The 27731-nt window shown below is 40.7% G+C and overlaps 2 protein-coding genes across 3 annotated transcripts; both read right to left on the bottom strand.

The window, feature by feature from the left end:
- Positions 1-424: 424 nt before the first annotated feature.
- On the bottom strand, positions 425-9652 carry opn4xb (opsin 4xb). Of its 2 annotated transcripts, XM_063896412.1 has the most exons (10): positions 9068-9652; positions 8784-8979; positions 6782-6915; positions 6482-6685; positions 6035-6206; positions 5396-5557; positions 4255-4362; positions 3959-4121; positions 3182-3328; positions 425-3091 (listed from the first exon to the last, which is right to left on the bottom strand). In XM_063896412.1, exons 2-10 carry the CDS (start codon positions 8948-8950, stop codon positions 2702-2704), a joined length of 1647 nt encoding a protein of 548 aa, XP_063752482.1. In that variant the 5' UTR covers positions 8951-8979; positions 9068-9652; the 3' UTR covers positions 425-2701. The 2 variants fall into 2 exon arrangements, with proteins under 2 accessions (XP_063752482.1, XP_063752481.1); XM_063896411.1 differs by having other exon boundaries at positions 8784-9652.
- An 11374-nt stretch (positions 9653-21026) lies between these two features.
- On the bottom strand, positions 21027-23439 carry si:dkey-251i10.2 (uncharacterized protein LOC562682 homolog). Its single transcript, XM_063898096.1, has 5 exons — positions 23211-23439; positions 22201-22313; positions 21941-22050; positions 21796-21860; positions 21027-21711 (listed from the first exon to the last, which is right to left on the bottom strand). Exons 1-5 carry the CDS (start codon positions 23401-23403, stop codon positions 21602-21604), a joined length of 591 nt encoding a protein of 196 aa, XP_063754166.1. The 5' UTR covers positions 23404-23439; the 3' UTR covers positions 21027-21601.
- Positions 23440-27731: the final 4292 nt, after the last annotated feature.

The raw sequence follows: 27731 nt of genomic DNA, 5'->3' as shown, positions 1-27731 counted from the left end.
TGAGTCAGGTGACTGAGTCATGTGACTGAGACAATACGGAAAATCTGAGGGCATCTGGTGGATGGATGGAAAATGGCAGGTCTTCAGAGTTCAGGAAACACATTGGCTTGGGGTTCCTGAGAAGTGGCTAAATATAGGGACAGAGTGGTAGAATAGAACCCCAATAAGGCAAACTTTACGGATCCTATAGTATATGTTGCGTTGCTGTAAAATTATAAAACAACCCATGAATATAACAGGTAGTAAAAAGAGCTCAGAAAAGACTGAGTACAGATGTATGAATATATTAGATATTCATTATAAAACCATCCAATATCATTTCCTCTCAAAAAACTCATAAAGAATCACATGTTTTATGCACATGTAGGAAAGCTTGTATATAGGCCTAGCATTTGTAAAGTCGACTTTAAATAAAGCTTGGTAATTTCAAGTACATGATTTTGATTTAAAAAAATGTCACATCAAATGTAAAATATCAGAGTGTATACAGTGAGTATTGAAAGGTGGTCCCTCTGTGGTGCAGTCAAACTAATATAAAGGAATACGTCGGATGAACATGTTGCCAAGTTGTTTTGTGTACCGTAAGAATTCTCTGGAGAGTCCCAAATGTTGATGGTAGGTAATCTGTAAAAGGTCAATTCAGTGAAATAGAAAAATGAGATCAAGTTATTTAGTTGGTCAATGGTCACACTGTGGCCTTTAAAACAACTCTAACAATAATCACTAATGCCGCCTCTTACTCTCATCTGTTTAACTTATAATAACCTCATAATACAAGATTATATAGACAAAAATAACAAACAGCCCTTTATTTGGTACAACATTAAAATAAATATGCAGATGACCGTCAGTGAGGCATGTGAGGAAATGTTTACTCTTCCCTGCTTGTCCATATGGCAGTTGTATGTGTAATATACTTTCCTATCTTTATATAATTTCACTCATTTTTATCAAACCCTGAAATACGATATTACTACATGTCAACAATCATGCACATTTTCTTTACTGTAATGTAAACCTTATCTCCAACTTAGCCAAAATAGCCACCATTTCTTTATGTTATCATAGTGTTGCAAATATATACAGTATATACTGTATATAAAATAAAAAAATGTTGGAATCAAATGAGCTAAAGTGTTGTCATTGAATGGTTTTGCAATACCTACAATATCAGTATAATCATAAGTTCTCTTTTCAGATTAACAAAAGTTTGACAAAAGGTGGATTCAAAAAGTTTAATCAGCACATGATCTTACATGAAAAAGTAATTGTGTTACCATCGTTCCCCATAATGTCTGTAATCAATACTGCAATCTTTAGATGTATCTGAATAAAGGAGGAGCCTTTCAGGATTGCTTCCACTCCGGCACTAAAATAACAGTTTTATTCCTATTGTATGTATTTGAATAATAATGCAAATGATCTCAATAATGAGTTCAAAAACAACAGATGCACAAGTATCAACTGTTAAAACGCAGATGATACAGATATTACACCAAAGAGTTATCACAAGTGTGGGAATAAAGAGCTTATTTTTTCTATTAGTAATGAGTAAGTGAGCACTATTCATTGAATGGAGTGATTGTGTTTTGTGGATATTTTAAAGAATTATTAGTATTATTATTAATAATAATAATAATAATAATAATAATAATAATAATAATAACAATTATGATAACAATAACAAATTATTCTGTTAACATGATTGATCTTGTGTGCTGTGTATACACCATGTTACTAGTGCTTTCTGCCTATGATGGGACTTGGAATAACACTCAGATCACTGGAAACAACACTGTAGCATTCATAAGCAACACAACAGTATTTTTTTATGAACGGGTATAATACAGGGGATCAGTGGAGCATTTGTTATAAAGCAGTGTCCACACATTGAGCAAGACATGTTAAAGTCACCGCAAAGGTTAAACGTTTTTTTTTGGTATGAGACACTTTTGACTGCCTCTGCCCTGTCCTTTTTTTTACCAGCATTACATAAGAGTCTCACATTTTTCATTTTACCACTGTCTTGCTGCCAAACAAAGTCTGAGAGGTCCACATTCCCTAAAGCAACTACTACCACAAGACAAGAATTGAATATACATACCCTTTTTACTCTCCAACATTTTTACAACCTAAAGTTATTGTGCTAGTCTCCTTCCTAAATTGTTATGCTGTAGCAGTGTTTGTGTGAAACAGGAACAAAAAATTATCAGCAACTTAGTTTTTGCTAAGTTTACATTTTCTCCTATTCCCATGTGGAAATATGATTTGAATAAAATGGTCTAATTTCAAATGCAATTGCCTCTTCAGTCTCCAGCATATAATCCATTAAATGGACACATTGTTGTTCATAGCTGAACTAAGAGTACAGTTAGTGATTGGCCCCGATGATATAATTTTAAACCCTTTTTGTGGGATCTAATAAAAACATGCTTCTACCCATGCTGTCCCTTGGGGTGCACCAGCCTCTGCCAAAGTCTGAAAACACTGAACACTGCATACCAGAGCCAGGTCATATTGTTTCATTTTGAGTATCAACCCTTATGCACTCCTATTACAGGCAACATAATTGTATAAGTTGACAAGATGAGTCAACAAACAAACAAAAAAGTAAGGAAGAATATGTCTGTTGTGAAAAATCACAATAAATAATAAAGCTTCAGTGGAAAAAACATTGCACAGTCAACCAAAGTCCAGCTTATCAAGGCAGCAGCTCCACTGCCTCAAAGACTTCTGATGAGAAGTTTATGCTGACAAAAACATTGTTCTCCATAGCCTCAACACTGTCTTCTAAGCAGACACTGTCATGGTTGATAAGGCTGCTTTCAGATGTGGGACTGATGACAATTATGCGAGGAACACCCTGAGGTGATCTAGGATCATTGGTTGGTATGTTTCCAAAATGAGAATCGAAGGATTCACTCTTATGGGGATCCCTGTTGCTGTCTTTCTTCTCGCTTGAGTCTGAAGTCTCATCAGTTAGACTCTGACTGCGTTTCCTGGTGAGGACCAGTAGGGGGAGGGTGGCGACAGTGAGAGAACCACAAACCAGCTCATGGTCACAGTATGTTTCATTCATGGTAGATGGATACTGGCAATGAGAAGAAAAAAAACAAGTTTCCTTAATTAGCCAAAACACATTTAAACTGAAGTTACACTTTTTTTTGCTGTGTTTTTTCACCTCCTCTGCCGCTTGGGTTTTGGCTGTATTCCGCTCTAATTGTTTCTTATAAGACCTGTTTCTGGAAGACTGTCTGTACGATGGCATGCTTCTGAGGGAAACACCTGACTTCCTTCCCAACGGTTCCATCTCAACATCCCTTAATACCTGTAGGACAAAACAGAACTAGTGTGAGCTGAATTTAACAACAAATAATTAAATCCAGATGAACTCAAGTCAAATCAGCATGTTATTTAACTTCAACTAAAACTCTCACGGTAAACTAAAAAATGTGACAAGAAACTGAAACATCACAATCATAAACAAGGTTTCTATGATATGCAGCCAGAATATCATTGTTAGGAAACCCTGTTTTAAAAAAAATCTTATTTAGTTTAAAGCATTGGCCTGCAAAGCAAAACATGATTTGTTCACATAACTGACCTGGTGGAAGAAAATATCCACTTTTTATTTAACTCCGAGATGTGCATTCATAAAGCACATTTCTGTAGGAACATGATACAGATTATAATATTGAAGTATAACATTTTGACCAAATGCAACATTTTTAATTAAAAAGGCACATAGGAATGCATTTTTAAAACACAAATCTGGAATGTATTACTTTAAAACCTCCAGATTACAATTACATGTATGTTTCTCCACAGATTTTTGTAAAAGAATGTAAAAGTCATCAATAAAAAAGGAGACATAAGATGTTTTAATAGTTTCTTCTGATCAGGGATAAATATCTTGATCTTATAAAACAACAAAATCTTGGTTTAAAAAAAGGATTACCATGTCATGCGAGGCTCTAAAGAAGTGAGTCCTTGATGCTGTGGACTGTCTGCTAATGATGGAGTCCCTGAGAGAGGACTCGCTGATGGAGAAGGAGATGCATTCCTTTCGAGGAGTGGGAGACAGAAACCAGAGGCAGGGAAACTTTTCTGCCAGAGTCATCCTTATAAAGTACAGAGCAACAGAAAAAGGTATTTTCATTTGTTTTAAGTTTAATGTGATGAGCTATGACTTCCAATTTATGATATCATACATGTTAGAAACAGTTTAGGTTAAATAAAAAAGTATATATGTACCTGTATTTGTTGTGTATAATAGCATAGATGAATGGATTGTAGATGGTGGACGCCTTTGCTATGATTGCAGGGACAGCCTTTGAGTATGGCGACAGGATGTTGGCATGACTGAAAAAAACAGAACAACAGTAGATTGAAAAAAACATCTTGTAGCCTAGTTCTTTGTTTTCTAGCGTGACACCAGCAGTACAACTCAAAGTTCCCTTTATTTTTCTATTTTTTGTAATTTAATGAAGTGTCGTTCTGGGTCAAGGATTAGCCTAAATGTGCCAGCTGCCACAGGGGGGTGCATAGTGTATCTCATCCAATGTGTGTGTGTGTGTGTGTGTGTGTGTGTGTGTGTGTGTGTGTGTGTGTGTGTGTGTGTGTGTGTGTGTGTGTGTGTGTGTGTGTGTGTGTGTGTGTGTGTGTGTGTGTGTGTGTGTGTGTGTGTAAGTCAAATATAAATAAAATTAAAAATGTATGCTATTTCCAAGTTACGTAACTACTGTACACCTCATCCTCCCATGTGTCCCAGGAGAGACATGGGGTTTAGTGATAAGCTGAGAACATATGAGCAGTTTTGCCTTCTGTTGTATGTCACTGATCCAGGGCACAATATTATATAATTTACATCAACGCCATTTTGGTGAGATTTATATTCAAATGGCCAACACACTATCTACACTCTTAAAGGCAGTTTCCTAACTTTAGAATGACATGTCTGATGAATGTGTTTTATTTTTCAAAATAGTTGGGATTATATTATTATGTTATGCATCAACATGTATTTCTAAAAGTGAAGGCTTTTATGAATGCATGAAAGAAATTGAAAATATATTTCTGCATTGAATCTATGATCAAATAGACCAATGGCAATTAAATATACACAGAAGTTGATTCATTTAAAATTTAGGCACATTTTGATCAAAGTAAAATCCATTTAAACTACCGATGATGTCCCTGTAAACCAGCACATCCTGCATGTACAGGAGCTCTGCAGGAACTTGAAGCTATATCATGAAGGCTGCATATCCAACTACATGTGCTGCCTCTGTCACTCCACAGCAGATTTTTCTTTCAAAAATATTATCTTAAAATGTACGTTTAAACTATTGCAGCATAAAACTACTACTACTACTATCTATGAAAGAAGTCTTACCCGGCCCAGGAAATCATTGTGACACAGGCGTACGGTGACCAGGAGAGGACATAAACCACAATGACGACAAAGGCGATCTTTGCCAGCTTCCACTCGGTTCTTAACGACCTCTGCTTGATCAGGGTGGATTTCCTCACCTGGGTCCCCAGACGCTCTACCTCCCTGTGGATGAGCAGGGTGGAAGGGTTAGAGACAGTGAGACCGGAAAACAAAATGCAGGTTATGCATGTCCTGCTGGACAATTAGGATTATGATCTTTTGCAAGACCAATCTCTGCCCAAGTGAGTAAAGCTAAAGACAAACCAAAACTTGCACATACATTAGTTGGGGGTTTGTAAGGATATACTGTACGGTATGTGTATTCATATGTGTACACATTAATTATAAACCTTTACCTTATACCTTTTGTCTTAAACATATAATCTGACTTTCCTTTCAACTTGGTGCCATTGTACACCAGCTTTTTGAACATACATTAAGTAACAAAAAGTAAGTCCTTTTTCCCACAGAGTACTGATAAACACAGTTGAAATTCATTTGAATTAAATATGGAATCATCATTTATAGTGCGTGTATCTCCACCTGCACAAGCTCAAAAAAGTAACATACACATTCCTGCTGATTAAAGAGTTACAGTACCTGCCAGTCTTCCGTACGGCCAGAAACATGAAGAGATAACAGTAAAAGATGATTCCCAGTGGAATAAAGAAAACAAAACAGCACAACATCATCGTGTAACTCCTGTTGGCCATTGTGTATGTAACATAATCCCATGTGCAAGATGTCATCAGGCCCTCAGGGATATAGGAGCCTATAAGGGATAAAGAACATCATCATTTAATATAAGATATCACATAAAACATCAGCTGCTCTGTGTTTCTTTCACATAAGACTTGTGATTGTTTTGATGTGATGTCTGTGGAGCTATAGATTGAGATCACAGTTGGATGTGAATGGAAATGGAAATCAGTTACAACAAGGCCTACGTCAGTTTTTCTACAGCGCAGGTCATCTGCCTGTTTCTCTCAGACACTGTGCATGTACAAGAACTTGATAGAAAAAGACATCCAGGTAGAAGACACTTACTCCATCCAACAAGAGGAGCCAGACTCCAAGCCAAAGAGTAAAGCCAGACCATGAGGATGGCTATCGTGGTTCTTCGCTTGGAGCTCAGGTTAATGGCCTGCAGAGGCTTAGTGATCACCAGGTAGCGGTCAATTGAGATGGCCAGTAGGTTTATCATGGAAGTAATGCCAAACAGGGCGCCACAGAATGCATACATTTTACAGCCTGCAGAGGAAAAACACATACAAACATATGAATTACTAAACAACAACAAGTGCACAATAATCTTACGATGTTAGAAAAAAAAATTAAGTGCATTACCCATTTCTCCAAACACCCATTCCTTATAGAGACAGTTGATGAAGAAGATGGGGGACTGTGTGAAAGCCATGAGGAAGTCACTGATTGCCTGGTTCATGATAAAGTAGTTCGGCAGGTTACGAAGCTTCTTGTTACTACACACACAAACACACACACACACACACACACACACACACACACACACAACACAAACAGACACACACGTGATATAAATACATTACTGTAAAAACATAACTTTTTTTTTTGTTTACAGGATGGGCATTATCCTTCACTCAGACTTACATTTTAAATCCCACTTCAAGAAGAAACAGCTATTCATATGCCAACAATCTGCCAAACAATATGTTCCTGTGTTACTGAATTTGTTTTGTATTTAGTAGGTTGGACCACTGTGATGCTGTTTTCACAGGTTTTCTAAAACAATTCATTGATAATCTTCAATTCATTTAGAAGACCATTTTTTTACGGATTGGTTTTAAAGCTATTTTACTTGTTTACTGGGCTTTTACTTACTGGTTTTAGGACTGGACTACAATTATAACTCTTTGTCATGTTATAATACTTTACAACCTTCTATTGTTTTTTTGAAATCCAGCTATCACAGACAAAAATATTTCATGCATCAAAACTTTGAAATTTCAAAAATAAAAAGACATTGACTTTGACTGAATGTCACTACATTTGTTTTATTCTTACTTTTTACTTATTGTATTGTTCTTATATATTATTATAACCTATTAGCTCTGTGTGAACCTGCTTTAGATAGCAGCTTGAATGAGCAGTGTATTGACCCGCTGTCTACCTCCACTGACGTCTTATTGATTCAACTCGGTTTCTGCGGCTACTGACACAAAAGTGGCTTCCCTCTCATCAAACAATCAGGTTTTGTATGCAAGGTCACCCTTGTGAAAACATGACTTCTTTGTGTCAGCTCTTGAAGATTTGTATGTGTATCACACCGTGAATCTGTTTTCATAACACTGCTGATCTTTCTATGTGTTCTAACCAAGTGCCGGCGCATGAATATGCAAATTACTAAAGCATTCAATTCCTAGAAAATCATCATATCAGGTGACATCACACTTGAAAGACAATCATCTCCCTCTGTGTGCGAGTGCGTGTGCATGTTTGTGTGTTAATGGATTTTTTCTTGCATTTTTAATTCAGTAAACACAAATTATCAGCACAACACAATGGAGAAATCTATGGTAATCGACAGCTGAACTACAAAATCTCTTGACAATCTCTAAACACACACACACACACACACACACACACACACACACACACACACACACACACACACACACACACACACACACACACACACAATGCAGACAATGCACAATGGTTATATTAAACAGTTGGGTAAAAGCAAAGTAAATCGCCTTTTGGTATTATATCACATGACCATGCGCGTATATTTGGGAAGTTTAAAAACATTCATTGGAAAATAAAATGTTTTCTACACAACTTTACATTGTTTCTTGAGGATACAGGACAGATTTTCTCCAGTGATCCTCATTCTGCGTCTTTGCAATGCATTGGCCAGGACTGAGATACAAGGATTATTTTTGTGGTAATCGCCAGATCTTTTCGAAACCCCTTAATCCCCTGGATTGTAAAATATACGTGACAACACTGACCCTCACCCTGCAGTGAATGAAAGAGAGCAAAAACTTCTCAACTTTGATTGAGAGGCTTTTGGCTCATTAATCACAAATGTAAAAGTGTTTCAAACCGCCAAAGGTCACACGCAAACAACACCCCTAAGCCTACAGATCCACACTCTGTGTTTCTGTCTGTCTCTCCATGTCTGACTCTCCATCTGTCCAGCTCTCTGTGAGACACCAACCTACAGCATATGAGTGAGCATAGAATCCACTCAGGGCTCTGAATCAAAGAGAGAACAATGTTGAACATGTGTAAAGGCTACACTGAAAAGAGCAGGCACAGGCAATGACTCAAGTGAAAATCTGAAGGAAAAAACACTCAAACCAACCTGTAGAAGGCAAACATAACCAGCGCGTTGCCAGTAATGCCCAAGATCCCAATGACAAAGACAAATAAAGCGACGATGTAGTGAGCATGGTCAGGCACATCCACCTTGTTTATGAAGCTGCTCTGGGTGTGAGCTTTCTCTGGCTCCATGCTCTCAGTGGACCACATGGTTCAAACACCTCATCAGGAGTGATTACCTGGCAGGATGCAGTGGGTTAACCGAAGTGTAAACTTTGTTTTGCCTTTGTCTGTTCCCCATAGTAGTTTCATTTGCAAAAGACGTACAGATCCTTCTTTAGATCCTACTCAATGGAGAGGAGATTCACTTCACTGAGTGAAGCCCTTTTTTTGCCATCACAAACCCTCCATTCAGTACTGAGTACCAAATACGAAGCAGCAGGTGATTGCCACTTGAAGATGTGAAATGTGAAGTCCATATGTATCCTCTTGGAGTAAAAGCTGAAAGAATGAAAGGGGTTATCTGTAAAAAATGATATAATTGTTGTAATGGCAAATATAACACGTTTTTACATTACTCAGAAATAATCTGTAACAAAAAGTAGATTGTGGAAAAACAGATCCTCTTTGACTTCTTTGTTAAGCTAGACGACGTCCAAAGCCATGCAGGCATTAGTAATCTCCACATGTACCAAAGATAAAAGAAACATCCAATCCATCCAGTTAATCCCCTCCAGTGTGCAGTTCAACAACTTGTCTTCTCCCTAATGTTTCCTGTTTGATACTTGGGTTATGGAGTTGATCATTTCCATCCAGTATATTAAATCCCCCAGCCATGGCACATTGTCACTGTCCGTCCACTCAATGTTAGCCTGCAGCCTCCTCACCCGTCACACCAGCTGTGCACCAAGCTCTAAATCACTGGCCTGTCTCTGATTATCTTACCAACCGGAGACTCTCAATGTATCTCTCCCCTCCTCTCTCTCCTCCTCTCCCCCCCCCCTCTCTCTCTCTCCCTCTATTTGTCTCTCTTTCAATATTCCATTTTGCTCTGTGTTGCTCTCTCTGCCTTGCCTACTTGTCATTCTCTCTCTCTCTCTCTCTCTCTCTCTCTCTCTCTCTCTCTGTCTCTCTCTGTCTCGCTGTCTCTCTCTCTCTCTCTCTCTCTCTCTCTCTCTCTCTCTCTCTCTCTCTCTCTCTCTCTCTCTCTCTCTCTCTCTCTCTTTCTCTCACCCTTACCCATCCTCCATTTAGTATGGCCCGGCCCTGAGCTCTAACCCTTAAACTATGAGATCCTTACATAACGTCATAATGCTCACTAACACCAGTATTAACTGCCATTTTAGATCAAACTGACATGATGGTGCATGTATGTCACCTCTCATTTCTAAATGATTCCTGCCAGTCTGCAATTCTTTGCATCACTCGTTCTCTCACCAAAAGAGTGCACACTCTGCTGCAACATCATTGTGCTGTACAGTTACCAACAATGTAATATTTCTCATGAAATAAAACAAATTGGTTTATTCTTTTTTGTAGTGTATAAAATGGTCCTCACACTAACAACAAATACAGCCACCTCAACCTGTCTAACAAACAAGGCACACATCATGGTTCAGAAAACACACACAGACACACACACAGACAGACACAGACACAGACACACAGACACAGACACAGACACAGACACACACAGACACAGACACAGACACAGACACAGACACACAGACACACAGACACACACACACACAGACACAGACACAGACACAGACACAGACACAGACACAGACACACACACACACACACAGACACACACACACACACACACACACACACACACACACACACACACACACACACACACACACACACACACACACACACACACACACACACACACACACACACACAAACATGCACACACATGCACAATCATTTACTTACACAGTTATCTAACATTTCTACCTTCCTTTTAGCTGCAGGAAAAACATATTAGTGTGCAACAGGGCTGGCTTTAAGGAAGCTTAAAATAGCACAGGAAATAAAAAGCCAAAATACTTAGGGCAAATATTTTAAAATAGCGCTCAAATACATTATAATGGCCCAATAAAAATCTATCATACACCTGTAATATCATGTTTATGATATGGCCCATATTAAATGAAATGCATCACCATGGATCAAATATAACGAACACAATAGCAACTGGCATCTTTTAAGCCATGACATTACAGTAAATGATATGAATTGGAACTTTAAGTTAAACAACACACACAATGAATCTGAGAGGGTTCATATTGTCTTCAGCAAAACAAATTTGTGTGAGCTAATGAAATTAGGATCAATTTTAAAAGAGCAAATAAAAAGATTATAGGGCCCTGTTCTAAATTATATTCTTGCAACTGCCGACTGGACATGGAAAGGAAGCATGCTTCATCTGCTGGTCATTGCTTTTTATGGTGCTGGATATGGTGTAAAGGAGATGAAGGGAATAGAGGGAGGTGAAGAATGCAGAGCTTAGACAGAGATGTCAACTAAGCCCCTACAGCAAGGGATAGCCTTAATCTGCAAACTGTGCATGCGTGTGGATCAGTGTTTGATCTGCCTGTAATAAGAATTTACATGATAGTTCACATGTGCATGTATGTTTGTATATGGCTGATGTGTGTGAGTGTGTGTGCCTGCATTCATGCATGTCTGTTCATATATTGTATACATGCATGTGTACTTGTGTATCATATGTATTGGTGTACAGTATCACACAGAGCATACACACAGATGTTTTATGGGATTACTGTTGCAGGGTTCTGCTGGGTGACCTAATCACAGTTGTTATGTTTACAGTATGTCAGCACAGCAGGGAAACACAGGATAGGACATGTAGTGCTATATTAACCTCAGGATTTGTTTTGTGTAGACCGCAAATCCTTATTTATGACATTAGCCATTTCAAACATTTCCAATAAACAGAAGTCAAAAACATTTATCATGTAAACTAATAAAGCTGAACATAAAAAAGTTATGATGAAAGAACAGTATACTGCAAACTTCAAAATAAACAAGTGGATTTTTTATGAGGTCTTATGATTATACAAACAAGGTCAAATCTGATGTTGATTTGCCTTACACTGACTGTGGCTGCAAGGCCACTCGTCATGTTAATGCGGTGTGTGCAACACGCCTGAGTTACAGAGGGATTTGAAAAGATGAAAAAGGAAGTCATCCTTCTCATCCAACTCTGTCTTCATGAGATAAAGGCGCAAGTCAAATTTTACTTGAAAAGCAAATTGGACACATGAGAAGTAAGGTTGATTTCGATTAAATATTTAAAGAGAACATAGTAACAAGAGATTTAATGAAACTGAGATTTTTCGCCGGCTTCCGATGGGAAATCTTTTTTTTCTGTATTTTCCATGTTTTTATTGAATGGGGTAAAAGTTTTCTGATGTGTTTTCCTTACTCTATATTTCACTGTAGTTTAGTTGTACTGCATGCACATGTCTCTCATCTTCAGAGCTCCAACTATCTGTAGCCTCCCCTCTGTTTCTCTCCACACCATCTGCATGAATGACCTTGTCTCTATGGAAAAACACATCAGTGGTGTGTGATTCATAAACTATGACCTGCAGATAGATATCGGTATTCCACATGTCCATGAGTCAATGACTATTGAACCAGCTGGTTGTGTTGGTGCATAAATCCTGGTTTGAATTCCCTGTTATAGCTGGCATTGGGCCTGCAGTGGAAAAGATATTATTGATTGGTACTGGCCTTGTGATTAGGACTGCAACCTCGGGCACACAAGTCAGTTGGAGATCAATACTTCACTACATAGAGGCATACCATTTATAGATGTTTACAAAGCATCAGCATGATGATCATGTGTTATTGTGTGCCTGTACCAGATTTATGAGTCAGTGCAGCAGATTTATACTTTTATAAAGTTCTCTGTAAAGGCAACAACTTCTAATACCATGTTACTTGGCCCGTCCCCTGACATGGAAATGTAGACAGAGTGACGAAATGCTCTGTTTCAAGTAAAAGCCCTGCATTCAAAATTGTACTTAAGTAGAGTACAAAAGTGTTAGCTTCACAATGTAGAAGGAAAGTTGTTCTGGACCCTATTCTTTTTTAAGCTGTGGCTTTTATTTTATCGAGTCGCATTTATTTGTTAGTACTTCCGGTCAAACCGGAAGTGGCTATTCAGGAAGTGATTCCAATGCCTACTTAGCTACCTTAACACTAAAAATCATATCTTCCACCATCCTCGTCTTGCTAGCTGTATAATCGCAATGTTTGTAAGTACTGCAGCTTGTTAGGTCCTTAGCTACGCATCAACAGCATTGTTTTGGTTATTGGATGGTCGATTTGTACCACTTTATATGGCACTAGCTATGTTTTCCCTATCTGTTTATTGTCTGTGGAGTGATACAGCAAAGCTCCAACCTTTGTGCACTTAGTTATTGCAATATGTTATATTGTGTATTTGTATTTTTAGTGCATCCAGTTTCGTAACTGATATATATATTTACATTTGTGTTTCAGTTTCACTCTTTGAATTTGAGTAAACATTCATAATCGGCACCCTGCTTCATGGAGTTATTCATTAACAATTAGTTTAGCTGAACTGGATAGTGGGATTGCTGCTCAGATCCACCCAGACCAGTACAGTGAAAAAACAGCATAACATCAAGCTGTAAGAAAGGAACGGCTGGAAAAAAGACCGAAGGACTGTCATACAGGCCCCGAGCAAGCCTCCACGACACCCTCCCCTGACGTCTTAACCTCAGTGAACACACACATCTCGCCTCATCATGGCAGAAGGGGGCTATGCATACACCACAGTGCCTGAAGAACGTTTCCAAGAAGAGGACCACAAGTCAATACGGTCTCGTTCCTCAAAAGCATCACGCAGTTCTTCATCAACCCAGACCGCCATCAAAGCCCGAGCCAAGGCAGAAGCAGGACGCTCCAAGTTTGCCTACGCTCAGAGGGAAATAGAACTCAAAGTAGAGAAGGCCCGCCTCGAACTAGAGAAGGTCCGCCTGGACGCCACCCTAGAGGCTCTACAAACAGAAAAGGAAATGGATGCTGCACTGGTAGAAGCAGAAATACTGGAGTCAGGTTTGATAGACTCAGACCATCAGTCACACCGCAGTAGAGGTTCTAACTCTCTCTCACCCCAGACACGACTCCAGCGTACAGAACACTATGTACAGGACCAACTCAGCCTGAAGTCTAACTCACACAATCCACATGCCTCATCTTATCAGGGGTTACCACTAGTTACGAGCGACATAAAGCAGCCTATTACACCCATGCTTTACTCACCCCTGCCTATGAAAACAGAGGCGCTCTGGCAGAACGATCGAGGGATGGATGGAAGAGGTCGACAGCGACCCCTTGACGATCGCCATGGCAACCAGGGCAGAACGGTCAACCAAAGCAACCCTGACACCTCCATCACCAACGACCTTGCCAGGTATCTCGCACGGAGCCAGTTGGTGACCTCAGGGCTAACCAATTTCGATGACAAACCAGAGAATTTCTGGGGATGGAAGTCCACCTTTTACGGCGCCACCACAGGTCTGGGCCTGTCTGCAGGAGAAGAGCTTGATCTCCTCATCAAATGGCTTGGCAAGGAGTCCTCAGAACAGGCAAGAAGGCTCAAAGCAGTCAACATCAGGCACCCCCAGGTCGGATTGATGATGGCTTGGCAGAGGCTGGAAGAGTACTATGGCTCACCAGAGGCAATTGAAAGGGCTCTGTTTGATAAACTGGAAGACTTTCCGAAGGTGACGTACAAAGACCCTCACAAGCTCCGCGACCTGGGCGATCTGCTCCTAGAACTCGAAGCTGCGAAGATGGACGGCTACTTACCTGGCCTGTCTTACCTAGACACCTCCAGAGGAGTGGCTCCCATCGTCGACAAGCTTCCATTCAATCTCCAGGATAAATGGGCTTCATTTGGGTCCAAATACAAGGAAAAGAACAATGTGGCTTTCCCCCCCTTTACTGTGTTTGCTGACTTCATCCGCAGGGAAGCCAGAGTTAAAACAGATCCCAGCTTCAACCTCCCACCTTCCCGCACAGCAACCGAAAAGAAAGAGAGGTTAGACAGACATACGAAGACAGCCATATCAGTACACAAGACGCAAGTGTCCCCCACAGAGAAACCTGTAAACATCGACCCTGGGAACCACTGCCCCATCCATGACAAAGCCCACCCACTGAGGAAATGTAGAGGCTTCAGGGAGAAGACCCTAGAAGAGCGCAAGCAGTTCCTAAAAGACAATCACATATGTTTCCAGTGCTGCTCCTCCACAGCCCACCTAGCTAGGGACTGCGTCACAGAGGTAGACTGCAAGGAATGCGGCAGCAACCGCCACACCTCAGCACTCCACCCAGGACTAGCTCCCTGGAAGTCCAAGTCGTCTCCCCCCGCTTCAGAGAACGGGGAGGAGGGAGAACAAGCGGACAACCAGGAAGTCACCACCAAGTGCACGGAAGTATGCGGAGATGGAATGAGTCTCAGGGCATGTTCCAAGATCTGCCTCGTCAATGTCTTCCCCGAAGGACGAAGGGAGGAGTCTAGAAGGATGTACGCTATCTTGGACGAGCAAAGCAACCGTTCCTTGGCGACGTCGGAGTTCTTCAGCATCTTCAACGTGGCGTGTAGTCCATCGCCATACACACTCAGGACATGTTCAGGACTCAAGGAGACAGCTGGGAGAAAGGCCCGTGGTTATGTTGTGGAGTCAGCCAACGAGAAGGTCAGTTTCCCTCTCCCCACACTCCTCGAATGCAACCAAATCCCAAACAACCGTTCGGAGATCCCAACCCCCAATGCTGCTCGACACCACGGACACCTGAGACGGATCGCAGATGAGATCCCACCTCTGGTTCCAGATGCACACATACTCCTGTTGCTCGGTAGAGACATTCTGAGAGTACACAAAGTAAGAAGCCAAATAAACGGTCCACATGACGCCCCATTCGCCCAAAAGCTGGACCTTGGATGGGTCGTTGTCGGCGACGTGTGCCTCAGGGGAGCGCACAAGCCGCCCCATGTCGGAACATTCAAAACCTCCATTCTGGAAAGTGGACGGCCCAGTTTCCTCAGCCGATGCAACAGCAAAATCCAGGTGAAAGAGACGTTCGCCCACAACTACCCAGCGTTGGACACCACAGACAGCACACAGACACTCGATGGAGAAAACCTGGGTCAGTCAGTCTTCCTTCACACAGCCAATGACAACAAGCGCGCTCCTTCAATGGATGACCTGAGGTTCCTGCAGATCATGGACGACGAGTATCGACAAGACAAGTCCAAAAGTTGGGTTGCACCTCTTCCTTTCCAGTCCCCACGAAAACGACTGCCCAACAACAGGGAGTACGCCAAAAGCCGTCTCAACTCTCTCCGCCGCACTCTAAGCAAGCAGCCACAGATGAAAGCCCACTACCTAGAGTTTGTCGGGAAGATGCTTACCAACAAGCATGCAGAGATCGCTCCACCTTTACAGGAAGGCCAAGAGTGTTGGTATCTCCCATCATTTGGAGTATATCACCCAAAGAAGCCAGGACAGATCCGTGTGGTGTTTGACTCCAGCGCACCTTACAAAGGAGTCTCTCTCAACGACGTACTCCTCACAGGCCCTGATCTCAACAATACCCTCTTAGGGGTGCTCATGAGATTCCGGAAGGAACCCGTTGCCATCACTGCCGACATTCAGCACATGTTTCACTGCTTCATAGTGCGTGAAGACCACAGGGACTTCCTCCGCTTCCTGTGGTTCCACAACAACGACCCGGACAGTGACATTGTGGATTACAGAATGTGCGTCCATGTCTTCGGCAACAGCCCATCCCCCGCCGTCGCCATTTACGGCCTGAGGAGAGCAGCCAAGGAAGAAGAAAAGAACTTCGGCAGCGACGCAAGAAGGTTCATCGAACGAGAGTTCTACGTAGACGACGCACTAAAGTCCTTCCCTACCGAAGCAGAGGCCATCAGTGTCCTCAGACGTGCTCGAATGATGCTTGCAGAGTCCAACCTCAGGCTGCATAAAATAGCCTCCAATAGACCTGCTGTGCTAGAAGCATTCCCTCCAGAAGATCGTGCCAAGGATATCAAGGATCTCAACCTCCTCACCGATGACCTCCCTCTACAACGCAGCCTCGGAGTGTCCTGGAACATTGCTTCGGACACTTTCACATTCCAGGCCATGGACGACAACAAACCATTCACCCGTAGAGGAGTGTTGTCTACGGTAAACAGCCTGTATGACCCCCTCGGCTTCTTAGCCCCTGTCACAATACAAGGCAGGCTGCTCCTCAGAGACCTCACCAAGCAAGCCGAGGACTGGGACTCACCCCTCCCCGGAAACAGGGAAGCTGAGTGGACCAGGTGGAGAGACTCATTAAAAGACCTACAGGTGCTCCAGATACCCCGCACCTACACATCTTTCTCTCCCTCTAGTACTCTCCTCAAGGAGCTTTGTGTCTTCGCGGACGCCTCTACTACGGCCATCGCAGCAGTTGCTTATCTGAGAGCCACCACTAAAGAGGGACAGACTGAGGTCGGTTTCGTCTTTGGAAAAGCCAAGCTGGCGCCTCAACCAGACCTCTCTATCCCTAGACTGGAATTGTGCGCAGCAGTGCTTGCAGTCGAGATTGCAGAGTTGATCGTGGAAGAGATGGACCTGGAGGTCGACCGTATCACATACTACTCAGACAGCAAGGTAGTCCTTGGGTACATTCACAATCAAGAAAGGCGGTTCTTCGTCTACGTGAACAACAGAGTTCAACGGATACGACAGACCACATCCCCAGACCAATGGAGGCATGTGCCTACCGACCACAACCCAGCTGACCACGGGTCTAGGTCTATCCCAGCGGCCTTATTAAGCAGCACAACATGGCTCTCCGGACCAGCCTTTCTTCGGAATCCATCTCCCCATCCTCTCCAACCCCAAGAGGCATTCAACCTCGTTAACCCCGCTTCCGACTCTGACCTACGCCCCGAGATTGCTGTGAACCTCACCGTAGTCTCTCAACACCTAACAGACCCCACACGCTTTGAGCGTTTCTCAAAGTGGACCTCTCTTACCACCACAGTTGCACGCTTGATCCATATTGCCCGTTCCTTCACCCTGCCTGCACAGAAGGGCAGCTGCAGAGGATGGCACATCTGTCCAAGGGGCCCCTCAGAGGAGGAGATGGACAGAGCCAGGATCTTCGTGATGAAGAGTGTCCAGCATGAGCTTTATGCAGAAGAGCTAAAGAGCATAGCCTCCGAACAAAGTCTCCCCCCTCGTAGCAGTCTGTTGAAGCTACACCCTATCATCGACAGCAATGGGCTTCTCAGAGTCGGAGGCCGCATAACTCAGTCTAAGCTAGCAACAGAAGAAACAAATCCCATCATCATCCCGGGCCGCCATCACCTCGCAAACCTGCTTGTGCGTCATCACCATGAGGCTGTGAAGCATCAAGGGAGACACTTTACAGAGGGTGCTGTCAGAGCAGCCGGACTCTGGGTGGTTGGAGCTAAAAGATGCATCAGCAGCATTCTCTTCAAGTGCGTCACCTGCAAGAAGCTTCGTGGGAAGACAGAACACCAGCAAATGGCAGATCTGCCGGCCGAGCGTCTACAAGTAGCCCCTCCATTCACCTATGTCGGTGTGGATGTCTTCGGACCATGGGAGGTTACTTCACGTCGAACCAGAGGAGGACACGCCAACAGCAAAAGATGGGCTGTCATGTTCTCATGTATGTGCACAAGGGCCGTGCACATCGAAGTAATAGAAGCTATGAGTGCCAGCAGTTGCATTAATGCCCTGAGAAGATTCTTCGCCATCAGAGGCCCAGCAAAGCAAATACGCTCAGACCGAGGCACCAACTTCATCGGTGCCTGCCGAGAACTCGAGATGGATAAACCAAGCTCCAGCTCAGAGACCATGGAGAAATATCTTCAGGAGCACAACTGCTCCTGGGTATTCAACCCACCCCACTCATCTCACATGGGGGGCGCATGGGAGCGCATGATTGGCATCGCCCGTCGCATCCTCGACTGCATGCTTCTTCAATGTGGATCATCGCGTCTCACACACGAAGTCCTGACTACCCTTATGGCTGAGATAACTGCGGTGATGAATGCAAGACCCCTCGTCCCAGTGTCTTCAGACCCGGAGTCTCCTCTCATCCTTACTCCAGCTATGCTCTTGACCCAGAAGACCTGCACTGCCCCTCCTCCCCCAGGTCACTTTGGGGAAGGAGACCTCTTCAAGGAAGAATGGAAACAGGTTCAGAGTCTAGCGGACACCTTTTGGAACAGGTGGCGACGAGAGTATCTCCACACGCTTCAAAGCCGTCGCAAGTGGCAGGAAAAGAAGCCCAACCTCCAAGTAGGAGACATCGTCCTGATGAAGGACAATCAAGCCAAGAGAAACCAGTGGCCTATGGCTATTGTCATGGAGACTCTTCCAAGCCAGGACGGGGTCGTGAGGAAAGTGGACATCAGAGTCGTCAAGGAAGGCACCCAGAGAGTCTTCTCCCGTCCCGTGACCGAAGTGGTCCTCCTCCTTTCTCCACAAGACTAGTACTTTTGGTTTTATCTGGGCTCGTTAGAGACCCCCAGGGGGGGGAGTGTTCTGGACCCTATTCTTTTTTAAGCTGTGGCTTTTATTTTATCGAGTCGCATTTATTTGTTAGTACTTCCGGTCAAACCGGAAGTGGCTATTCAGGAAGTGATTCCAATGCCTACTTAGCTACCTTAACACTAAAAATCATATCTTCCACCATCCTCGTCTTGCTAGCTGTATAATCGCAATGTTTGTAAGTACTGCAGCTTGTTAGGTCCTTAGCTACGCATCAACAGCATTGTTTTGGTTATTGGATGGTCGATTTGTACCACTTTATATGGCACTAGCTATGTTTTCCCTATCTGTTTATTGTCTGTGGAGTGATACAGCAAAGCTCCAACCTTTGTGCACTTAGTTATTGCAATATGTTATATTGTGTATTTGTATTTTTAGTGCATCCAGTTTCGTAACTGATATATATATTTACATTTGTGTTTCAGTTTCACTCTTTGAATTTGAGTAAACATTCATAATCGGCACCCTGCTTCATGGAGTTATTCATTAACAATTAGTTTAGCTGAACTGGATAGTGGGATTGCTGCTCAGATCCACCCAGACCAGTACAAAAGTACTAATTTAGCAAAACAGCTCATTTAAGAATAAAAAACTGTATATTATATAATTGAATTATAATTAGTGATGCATTAATGTGTTGAATGTTGGACTTGGCATTTATATAGCGCCTTCGAAGTCTTCCAAGCCCTCAAAGCGTTTTTAGAAATGCCAACATTAAACCATTCGCACACAGAGTCATACACTGATAGCAGAGTCTCATCAGGATCTAATCTAGATGCTCACAAACACACACACACACACACACACACACACACACACACACACACACACACACACACACACACACACACACACACACACACACACACACACACACACACACACACACACACACACACACACACACACACAAAAAGCCCTCTCTGAGCCACAGTTGCTAGCAGAGGAGGAACTAAATTATTTTACTATAGCATTAAAAGTTTCAGTATTTCTAACACTGTGGTGGAATAGAAATACAAAGCTGTAAGCATTTCTGCTGATCATCATTCTTCTGATCCGACTCAAGAGAATGTTATTCATCTTTCGACAGATGTGTAAATCTGAGATATAATTTATCATCTGGAAAGATGAATAACATTCACTAAAACTTGACACGTGTGTTTTTTGCTGTTTATTTGAATTGTGGCTGATATATATATATAACTGTTGAATCCTTACCCCGTTTAAGTGAGGCAGACTTTGCACCTGCTCCTCTGGTTATGGCGCAGCTGTCAGGAGGTGCAGCAGCATGTGGAGATGAGAAATGTGAGTCAAGCAGGACATGATGGGTATTGAGCTTTAAATCTCACATTTAATGCATGCCTTAAGCCTCTTTAGTATCTGCCAAGGTTTTTGGTTCATCACCATACTGGGAATCTAGGTTATAGATCAAACGAAGTGGAAAAAGCAGTTCATAACCCGCTCTTCGATAAGTGGAATGAATTTCTGTTAATAATAACCAACATCTCTCTATCAATCCATTTCTCTCTCTCTCTGAAATTAAAGGGATAACATTAATTTGATGAGTTTTTCTTTTAATATGAGAAGTGATGGATTTATTTTATCATCAGAGAAACATACAATACAGAGAAAAGTCTGGTGGAAAATCTTTAATCATGCAGAGGTTCTCCATGTACAGTAAATCATGCACATAAGGGAGTAAGAGCGTGACGTGCTTGTTGTTAAACTAAACATTGTTCTGTAGTGGAGTATATATTTTAAAAAAGCCACAGAGATGACGCACCAGAATGACTGACCTTTTCTTATGTAATCATACATTTCCTTTAAAAGCTTGAATGCATTTTGTTCAAAGCGTTCAAATGTTTTAAATGTCAGTTAATGTCTGCAAAGGTGCCCCAGTTCCTCTCTTTGCAGTAGTCCACATGTTTTATTACGTATTAAATAGGACTGAACTCACACCCTAAAAGGTTTGGACAAGACTGGATAATGCAATAAGTACATCTATAAATGATCTCTAAGGAGAGGGAAATTCTTTATACTTCATGTTTGTGGCTTAACACAAAATGTAAATGAACATAAAGTAATGACATAATGGTAGCCAAAATTAGTATTTTAAAAGGGAGATCATCAAACCCAATTTTGTGATTAATACAAAGCATTATTCAGAGCCCAGTAGATTGCAGGAAAACTTTGTCTTTTCCCAAGATGTTCATGCCAGCACCAGTATCATCAGAAAACATATCCCGAGGAGAAGCACAGGTTTTTCTTTCGACATTTCTGCACTTGCTCCTGTAGCCAATCCCAGACTTGCTGGTTTCCCTGAGAAGCAGAAGATAAGGGCAAATCATCAATACAGTTTTTTTCTTTTAATCTATTTCTGATATTTCTGCCTGCTCTACCCACCTCTTGTCAGAGCGGCGGACCTCACATTTACCCAGAAGACTGCGCGCTGTTGAGCTACTGTGGCCCTAAAGAAACACAGAGTATGAAAGCGGAAGTGTTTTGTTTTTGTGATTGAAAAAACTGAGTTAAAAGTAAATTATTTTACATGAAGTAGACAGGGCTGGTAGAGTTAGGAGGTATCCAGCTGTATGCAGTGGAATCGGCCTTCAGGTTGATGTTCGAATGAGTAATAGCACCTTGTGGATTCCCTGTACACTGTTGATATAAAAAACAAAATCATATCATGAAATCTCTCAGGCATAAGAATGTAAAACAATATATTTTCTAGATGACTGGACTTAGCAAAGAAATCTCTCCTATTTCCTCTGTGTCGGATGGTTTGAGAGGTAGCTGCTTGACACTCGCCTCAAGAAACTTTGTGTCTGGAGGAGGGAGCTGCCAGCTCCCAATAGCATTAGTGCTGCCGTATGTCCGAGCTTCCAGAAGCACACCACGATACTCTGGTCCACTGATAGTCACTGCAGGAATACACAGATACAGCTGAGCCGGTATATAGAGTAATATTTCTTTTACTCTTCATTTTCTTTTCCTTTATAAAAGTATGGCTTTTAAAACAACAGATGAACAGGATATTCCTCATTTTATTAATGTATTGATACATGCAGTAAGCCAATATAGCATGCAAACCAGTTAGAGTAAGAAGTTCACATTGCTGCAGGATATGAGGGGAAAATACCATATGCTTTAGGTTGTTGAATATTGCAATAATGTATTTTCTGACAATAAGTTAACAGATATTAAAGTGTTCTCAGTCTACCTTTCTGCTTCCCTTAGTATAGTGCTAAACTACAGCAAATAGCTTGTTTGAAAAGAAATTAAAAGAAATGATTCCTAAAAAAATGAACATTGAATTGAACACACAAGGCATTTCATTGTTTGAATTATTTTCCTGTAATTGTATTGTTTATAATGTTGTTGTTTGTTTAGTAATGTCAACTGAGACGAACGTTTGTGATATTTGGCTATATAAACGATGTAATTTGCAGCCCTAATATAACATATGCAAACACATATATCAGCTTTATAATGACTCAAACAATCATATCCATTGGTTGTTCTGTAAGATTTGAATTGCACGTGAACACAGATGTGAGTTTTTGAATGAATTTTTTAATTTTCCCACAGTAAGATAAACAAAGCTTTTGTAACAAAGATCCAATGAGAAGTTTCTTACTATCCACACTGGAATATAAATCCCTTATCATCTGTAACAAGTGTTAAAATTAGACTAGCAATTTCTTCATAAATGTTCTCCTCCATTGCTCACAGCTTTCTGTGTACTGGTTTATTTATAGTTTGTAATGTTTATGGGATTTTTTTCTTCTTATCTCTAAGAGTGATCGTAGACATCTTACCAGTAATGGCCTTTCCCGGCTGAAAGGTCCCAGTGTTGACCAGGAGAGTGTAGGGTGCTGGTGACGGCTGTGGCAGCACACCAGTATGGCGAGGCATCATGTCTTCACAGGCGCCAGTAGGAGCCCCAGTGGGATATCCAGTAGCTAAACAGAGCATCTGAAGCATAACTAACCCAGGCAATGACAGCTCCATCAGGCTGAATGAAAAGCAACCACACTTTGAGCTAAAACTTTAAAATAGCCTTATATGATGAGGATGAAACGCACGATGTGAGCCAAGAGATGGACTAAAATTATGAAATACTGCTGCTGAGTCACACAACCAGAAAATTCTAATTTTATCCAGCAATCTCTTTTCCAACCATGTAATGTGTTTCTTGTGTGGATGCTCTCATGATTTCTTGAAACAAAGCTTGATTATTCTACAGAAAAAACAAAATAGTTAAATCTTTTTTTTTTTCTCATACTCAAAAATGATTTTGACTTAGGGAAGTTAGAAAACGATTTCGGCTTAGGGAAGTTAGGAAACATTTCTTAGGAAAAGCACATGATACATATACTCTTCAGCAGCAAAGTCTTATTTGTAAATGTTTTTCCTGAAATCAAAAATCCCTTGTGATTATAACATTGTCTAAGTCACTCAAAGTGTTATGAATGCATATTTCTTTCAGGGATAGTTCATGACATAAATGTTACTAGTCACTAGAGAATATATTGACCTACTGTCAGGTGAAACATAAAGAGGGAACCTTGTAGTGAAAACACTTTAGACAAAAAACACTTGATTTGTCTGATTGATCCATTTGCACTACATAATGACTGTGGATTTAAAACCCTTTTACTGAATTTTATTATCACTGTACCACACGTGTTGTGAAAGGGATTACTTAATATGAAAGCTCTGCATTGACAAAACTGCATAAGCATTTGAGCAGGTTTGCACTCAAGCAGTGCTGCCCATTGTTCCCCACACAAGATGGTGGACTGTTTTCCACAAAAGCAAAACAAGTGTTTTTTCTTCACTGTATGAGTAAAAGCTGAAGTGTTAAGCTTTAATAACATGAGAAAGAGGATATTTGTTCCTTTCAACTTGCTTCACTTTGTCTTCACTGTCAGCAAAACTAGGAACAGCCTGGATGCAATACTAACTGACAAGACGGTGTATCATTAAGTGCGATGGACTGGTTTTTCTTGGTAAAAAGATATATTTCTGAAGATCACATATGCGTTTTATTTATTCTGCACTTTCTATTTTTTGTAAACATATTCCAAGTCTCTAAACCAGTAAAAGAAAATCACTTTATAATTCCTTTTCTTTGAGCTTAAAGGATTAGTTTTTCATTAGTGAGACTTTTTGAGTGTTGTTAGCTTTGTAATCTTTTGTTTCTCAAAAAGGATTTGGTGAATAATGAAACAAAAGTAAAGATATGAAAAACTAATGAATCTCTCTTCACTTTTCATTAATATTACAGAGAGAAAGTCCGTCTCTCAGTCCAACATTTCACACTTTCTGTCTGCAGAATACATGTATTTTTTATTTTACATAAAAAGGATCAAACGGTGTGAACCTGACACTAAGAGGAAGAAGCAAGACTGCACTATGAGCAGAGCCACACCCATGACATGTTCTCAATGGCCTTCATCTGTTTAAATGTACATTTCCCCAAGAGGACTCTAGCCTTTCATCATTTATCAGGGGAAATGTGATTTAAAACTTTTCTTTTATACATATATAAGAAGCATTATGACATGATACTCTAGTCAGATAAGGGTTTGTTCCAGCTGAATTCTGAATCATTAATGGGCCACATGCTTACTGATTCATTTCCCAGTGCTCTGCACAGTCATGGTACAATGTGTTCTGTTTTCAACATCACTCCATAGCCTGTAGTAAAAGTCCTTATCAGCAACCTGAGGATAACTTTAGAGTTGCCTTTGTTTGTTTGAACAATTTAGAAAAAAATACTTGAAAATGAGTAGGTAACGAATGAATTCGGGAATACATTTAGGAAAGATTGATCATCTGCTTTGTGCATATCTTTCCTTCTTTGCCTCCTCCATTTGTGCATTTTCTCATTTTCTTCAATTTAAATATAAATCATTGGAGACCAATAAACCAAAGAATCCCTGTTTGGCAAGACTGAAAAGAGTCTTCCCCTCTTCCCATAAATAAAGTTTGTTCTAGTGAACATGGGGAAAAGAGATCCAACAGAACATAACCTTGTTTGGTAACAAAGTTATTTAAGGCTAATGTGAGAGAAGACTGAATTGTGCACAAAGACAAAGGTCAAGAGACTTTTCCTATTATTTCCATCATCCCCTACAGGCTCGCAGCGTGGGCCAAACAACTCAGAGCAGTGAAATGCGAGCAAGTAGATATTCCATTTATATTCCTATTGATGTGTTTACATTGTCTGTTCCAGACTAAAAATGTCCCTTTACCACAGCTTTCCCATCAACATGTTCATGCAAACAAAAAAGTAAAGTATCTAAAAGTGATGTCCTTGAGCAAGGCATAGGACCCTCACACTGCTGCCAGTAAATAATAGTTGCCCACTGCTTGTGATATTAGGATAGGTTAAATGCAGATGCTTCATTTAAGTTGATTGTGTGTGCAGTGCTGCGCACATATGACGATTAAACGTAAATGAATTTAAATCCTCCATTTCTATTTCAATCCTGATTGTGTCACATGGAAAGATTTTGGAAGCCTGTTTTGTTGTATCTGGCTGTTTACATTGATGAGGCTCTTAAAATCTTGTCACCAGTGCTTTCTGATTTTTTGTTAGTTTGCTTTAAATAGTTTGGGTGTTCAGAATCAGTATCAAATAAATTAATACCCTGTAAGGGGAACAATGTGTTGTCTTCTGGGTAAGTCAACTCTTTAAATACACTATAAGCTGCAAGTGGAGCAGGATGAGGTTACAGGGTTCCTGGTGTATGTAATACAATGTATTATTATTATTATTATTATTATTATTATTATTATTATTATTATTATTATTATTATTATTATTATTATTATTAATAATAATAATAATAATAATAAAATATAAGTCAATGTTCAGAGTGAGAAAAAGGATTAGAGTTAGGGTACAGGTTAGGTAACTGTACTGCAATCAGTTTTAATCCAAAGACGAATATACAGAATGCTAAGATAAAACCAAATTATAAACCACTAGTTATTACACTGGATATCACAAGTGAATTGAATGTGGCAGGTTTATAGTGAATCTCTCAGAGGTTACCTTTAACCTCAAACTGTGGTTAGAAGAGGATGACCTCAATTTGTAAATGGTTTCACTTCAATGAAAAACTCAATTCATTAGTCCCCCCTGCTCTCAGTTCATTTGAGTGTGAACTCTGGGTGTTAATCTAGCATCAGGCATTCTGTAGATAATGTAGTACTGGAGTGCGCTGTGTTTGTGTGTGTGTGTGTGGCTACACAAGTTATTGCTTCTGATGATGTGAAAGAACAGAACTCCAGCGGCAAAAAAATCAATAAAAAACAATGTTAAATTCCTCTGAATGATGCTCAGTCCTGAACAAAATGTGCCATGTCATCTCCAGCAATGTGCAAAGGAGATGGTAAGATGTACCATGACAATGTATCTGTTAGCTTTTAGCCGCTTGCATCAAATGACAGTATTAACCAGTGACATGATTACATTAATATGATGAAGCTGTGTGTTGGATATAAGCATAACAATGTGCAACTGAATACTTTATAGCCAGTGTTATAGAGGGTTGTATTGCAGCAGACAAAAGTCTATCAAACTGCCCTATTTTCCAAAGCACGGTAGACAACTATTGTAGTAACCTGGATGTTACAAAACAACCAACGTGTTCTGAAATGTAATGTCAAATCCTGTAATCTTAGTTGTGATTGAATGGACCTCCAGAAAAGGGCAATAATGACAGGGGGAGAATACAATTGACGAAAGGAAAGAAACAACAATTCAATGTGTATTTTCCTATGTGCAGACCTTTGCTCTCCTGAACCTTGTTTGTGTATTGTGGTTGAAAAATGTTCCATACAAAACTATAAAAAAGAAAAAAAGCATTTTCTTGGATCCAGTACTGTGTGGGTTATCACCAAGTAGTTATTGTGTGACATTTACAATTTTCCAAACAAACATTGTACATCTTATTTAATCTACCAGCTATGTTAAGTATAGTAACAACAAGTATTTGGAAAAGGTGAGGTAAAGATTGCCTCTGTGAATCACAGGTTATAAAATGTGTTCGCTTCTTCTCATGTACTTGATATTGTTTTTTTTTGTTTTACAAAAGCCAACACAGGGTCAACCTTTGCTTTGCACTTGTTTTTCAAGATCTGGGATTCCTTCATGCTTCCAAAAGGAATTTGTCATTTGTTAAATAATCTCTCCTTTATCAATCTGACTGTTGTAAACAAGTTGACCACAAATTATGTGCTGGAATAATATTGATATCAATTCACTGTATTGCATTGTATATAGATGGATGACAACATAGATCGTCTTTATTATATATTCAAAT

This window comes from Eleginops maclovinus, chromosome 12 (genome assembly GCF_036324505.1).
Source record: "Eleginops maclovinus isolate JMC-PN-2008 ecotype Puerto Natales chromosome 12, JC_Emac_rtc_rv5, whole genome shotgun sequence".
NCBI lineage: Eukaryota > Metazoa > Chordata > Actinopteri > Perciformes > Eleginopidae > Eleginops > Eleginops maclovinus.
The sequence above is the reverse complement of the archived record's forward strand: the minus strand, read 5'-3'. Positions and strand labels throughout refer to the sequence as shown.

What these genes read in the sequence shown, in the direction of transcription:
- opn4xb (XM_063896411.1), bottom strand. Translation starts at nt 8,950, where the DNA reads ATGTGGTCCACTGAGAGCATGGAGCCAGAGAAAGCTCACACCCAGAGC. An exon ending in ATTATACACAACAAATACAG is followed by an intron (nt 4,122 to 4,254) that starts GTACATATATAC and finishes GTACTTTATAAG; the next exon opens with GATGACTCTGGCAGAAAAGT. An exon ending in TTAGAGCCTCGCATGACATG is followed by an intron (nt 3,329 to 3,958) that starts GTAATCCTTTTT and finishes TTTGTCCTACAG; the next exon opens with GTATTAAGGGATGTTGAGAT.
- si:dkey-251i10.2 (XM_063898096.1), bottom strand. Translation starts at nt 23,403, where the DNA reads ATGGAGCTGTCATTGCCTGGGTTAGTTATGCTTCAGATGCTCTGTTTA. An exon ending in GCCGGGAAAGGCCATTACTG is followed by an intron (nt 22,314 to 23,210) that starts GTAAGATGTCTA and finishes GTATTCCTGCAG; the next exon opens with TGACTATCAGTGGACCAGAG. An exon ending in GTCCGCCGCTCTGACAAGAG is followed by an intron (nt 21,712 to 21,795) that starts GTGGGTAGAGCA and finishes TCTGCTTCTCAG; the next exon opens with GGAAACCAGCAAGTCTGGGA.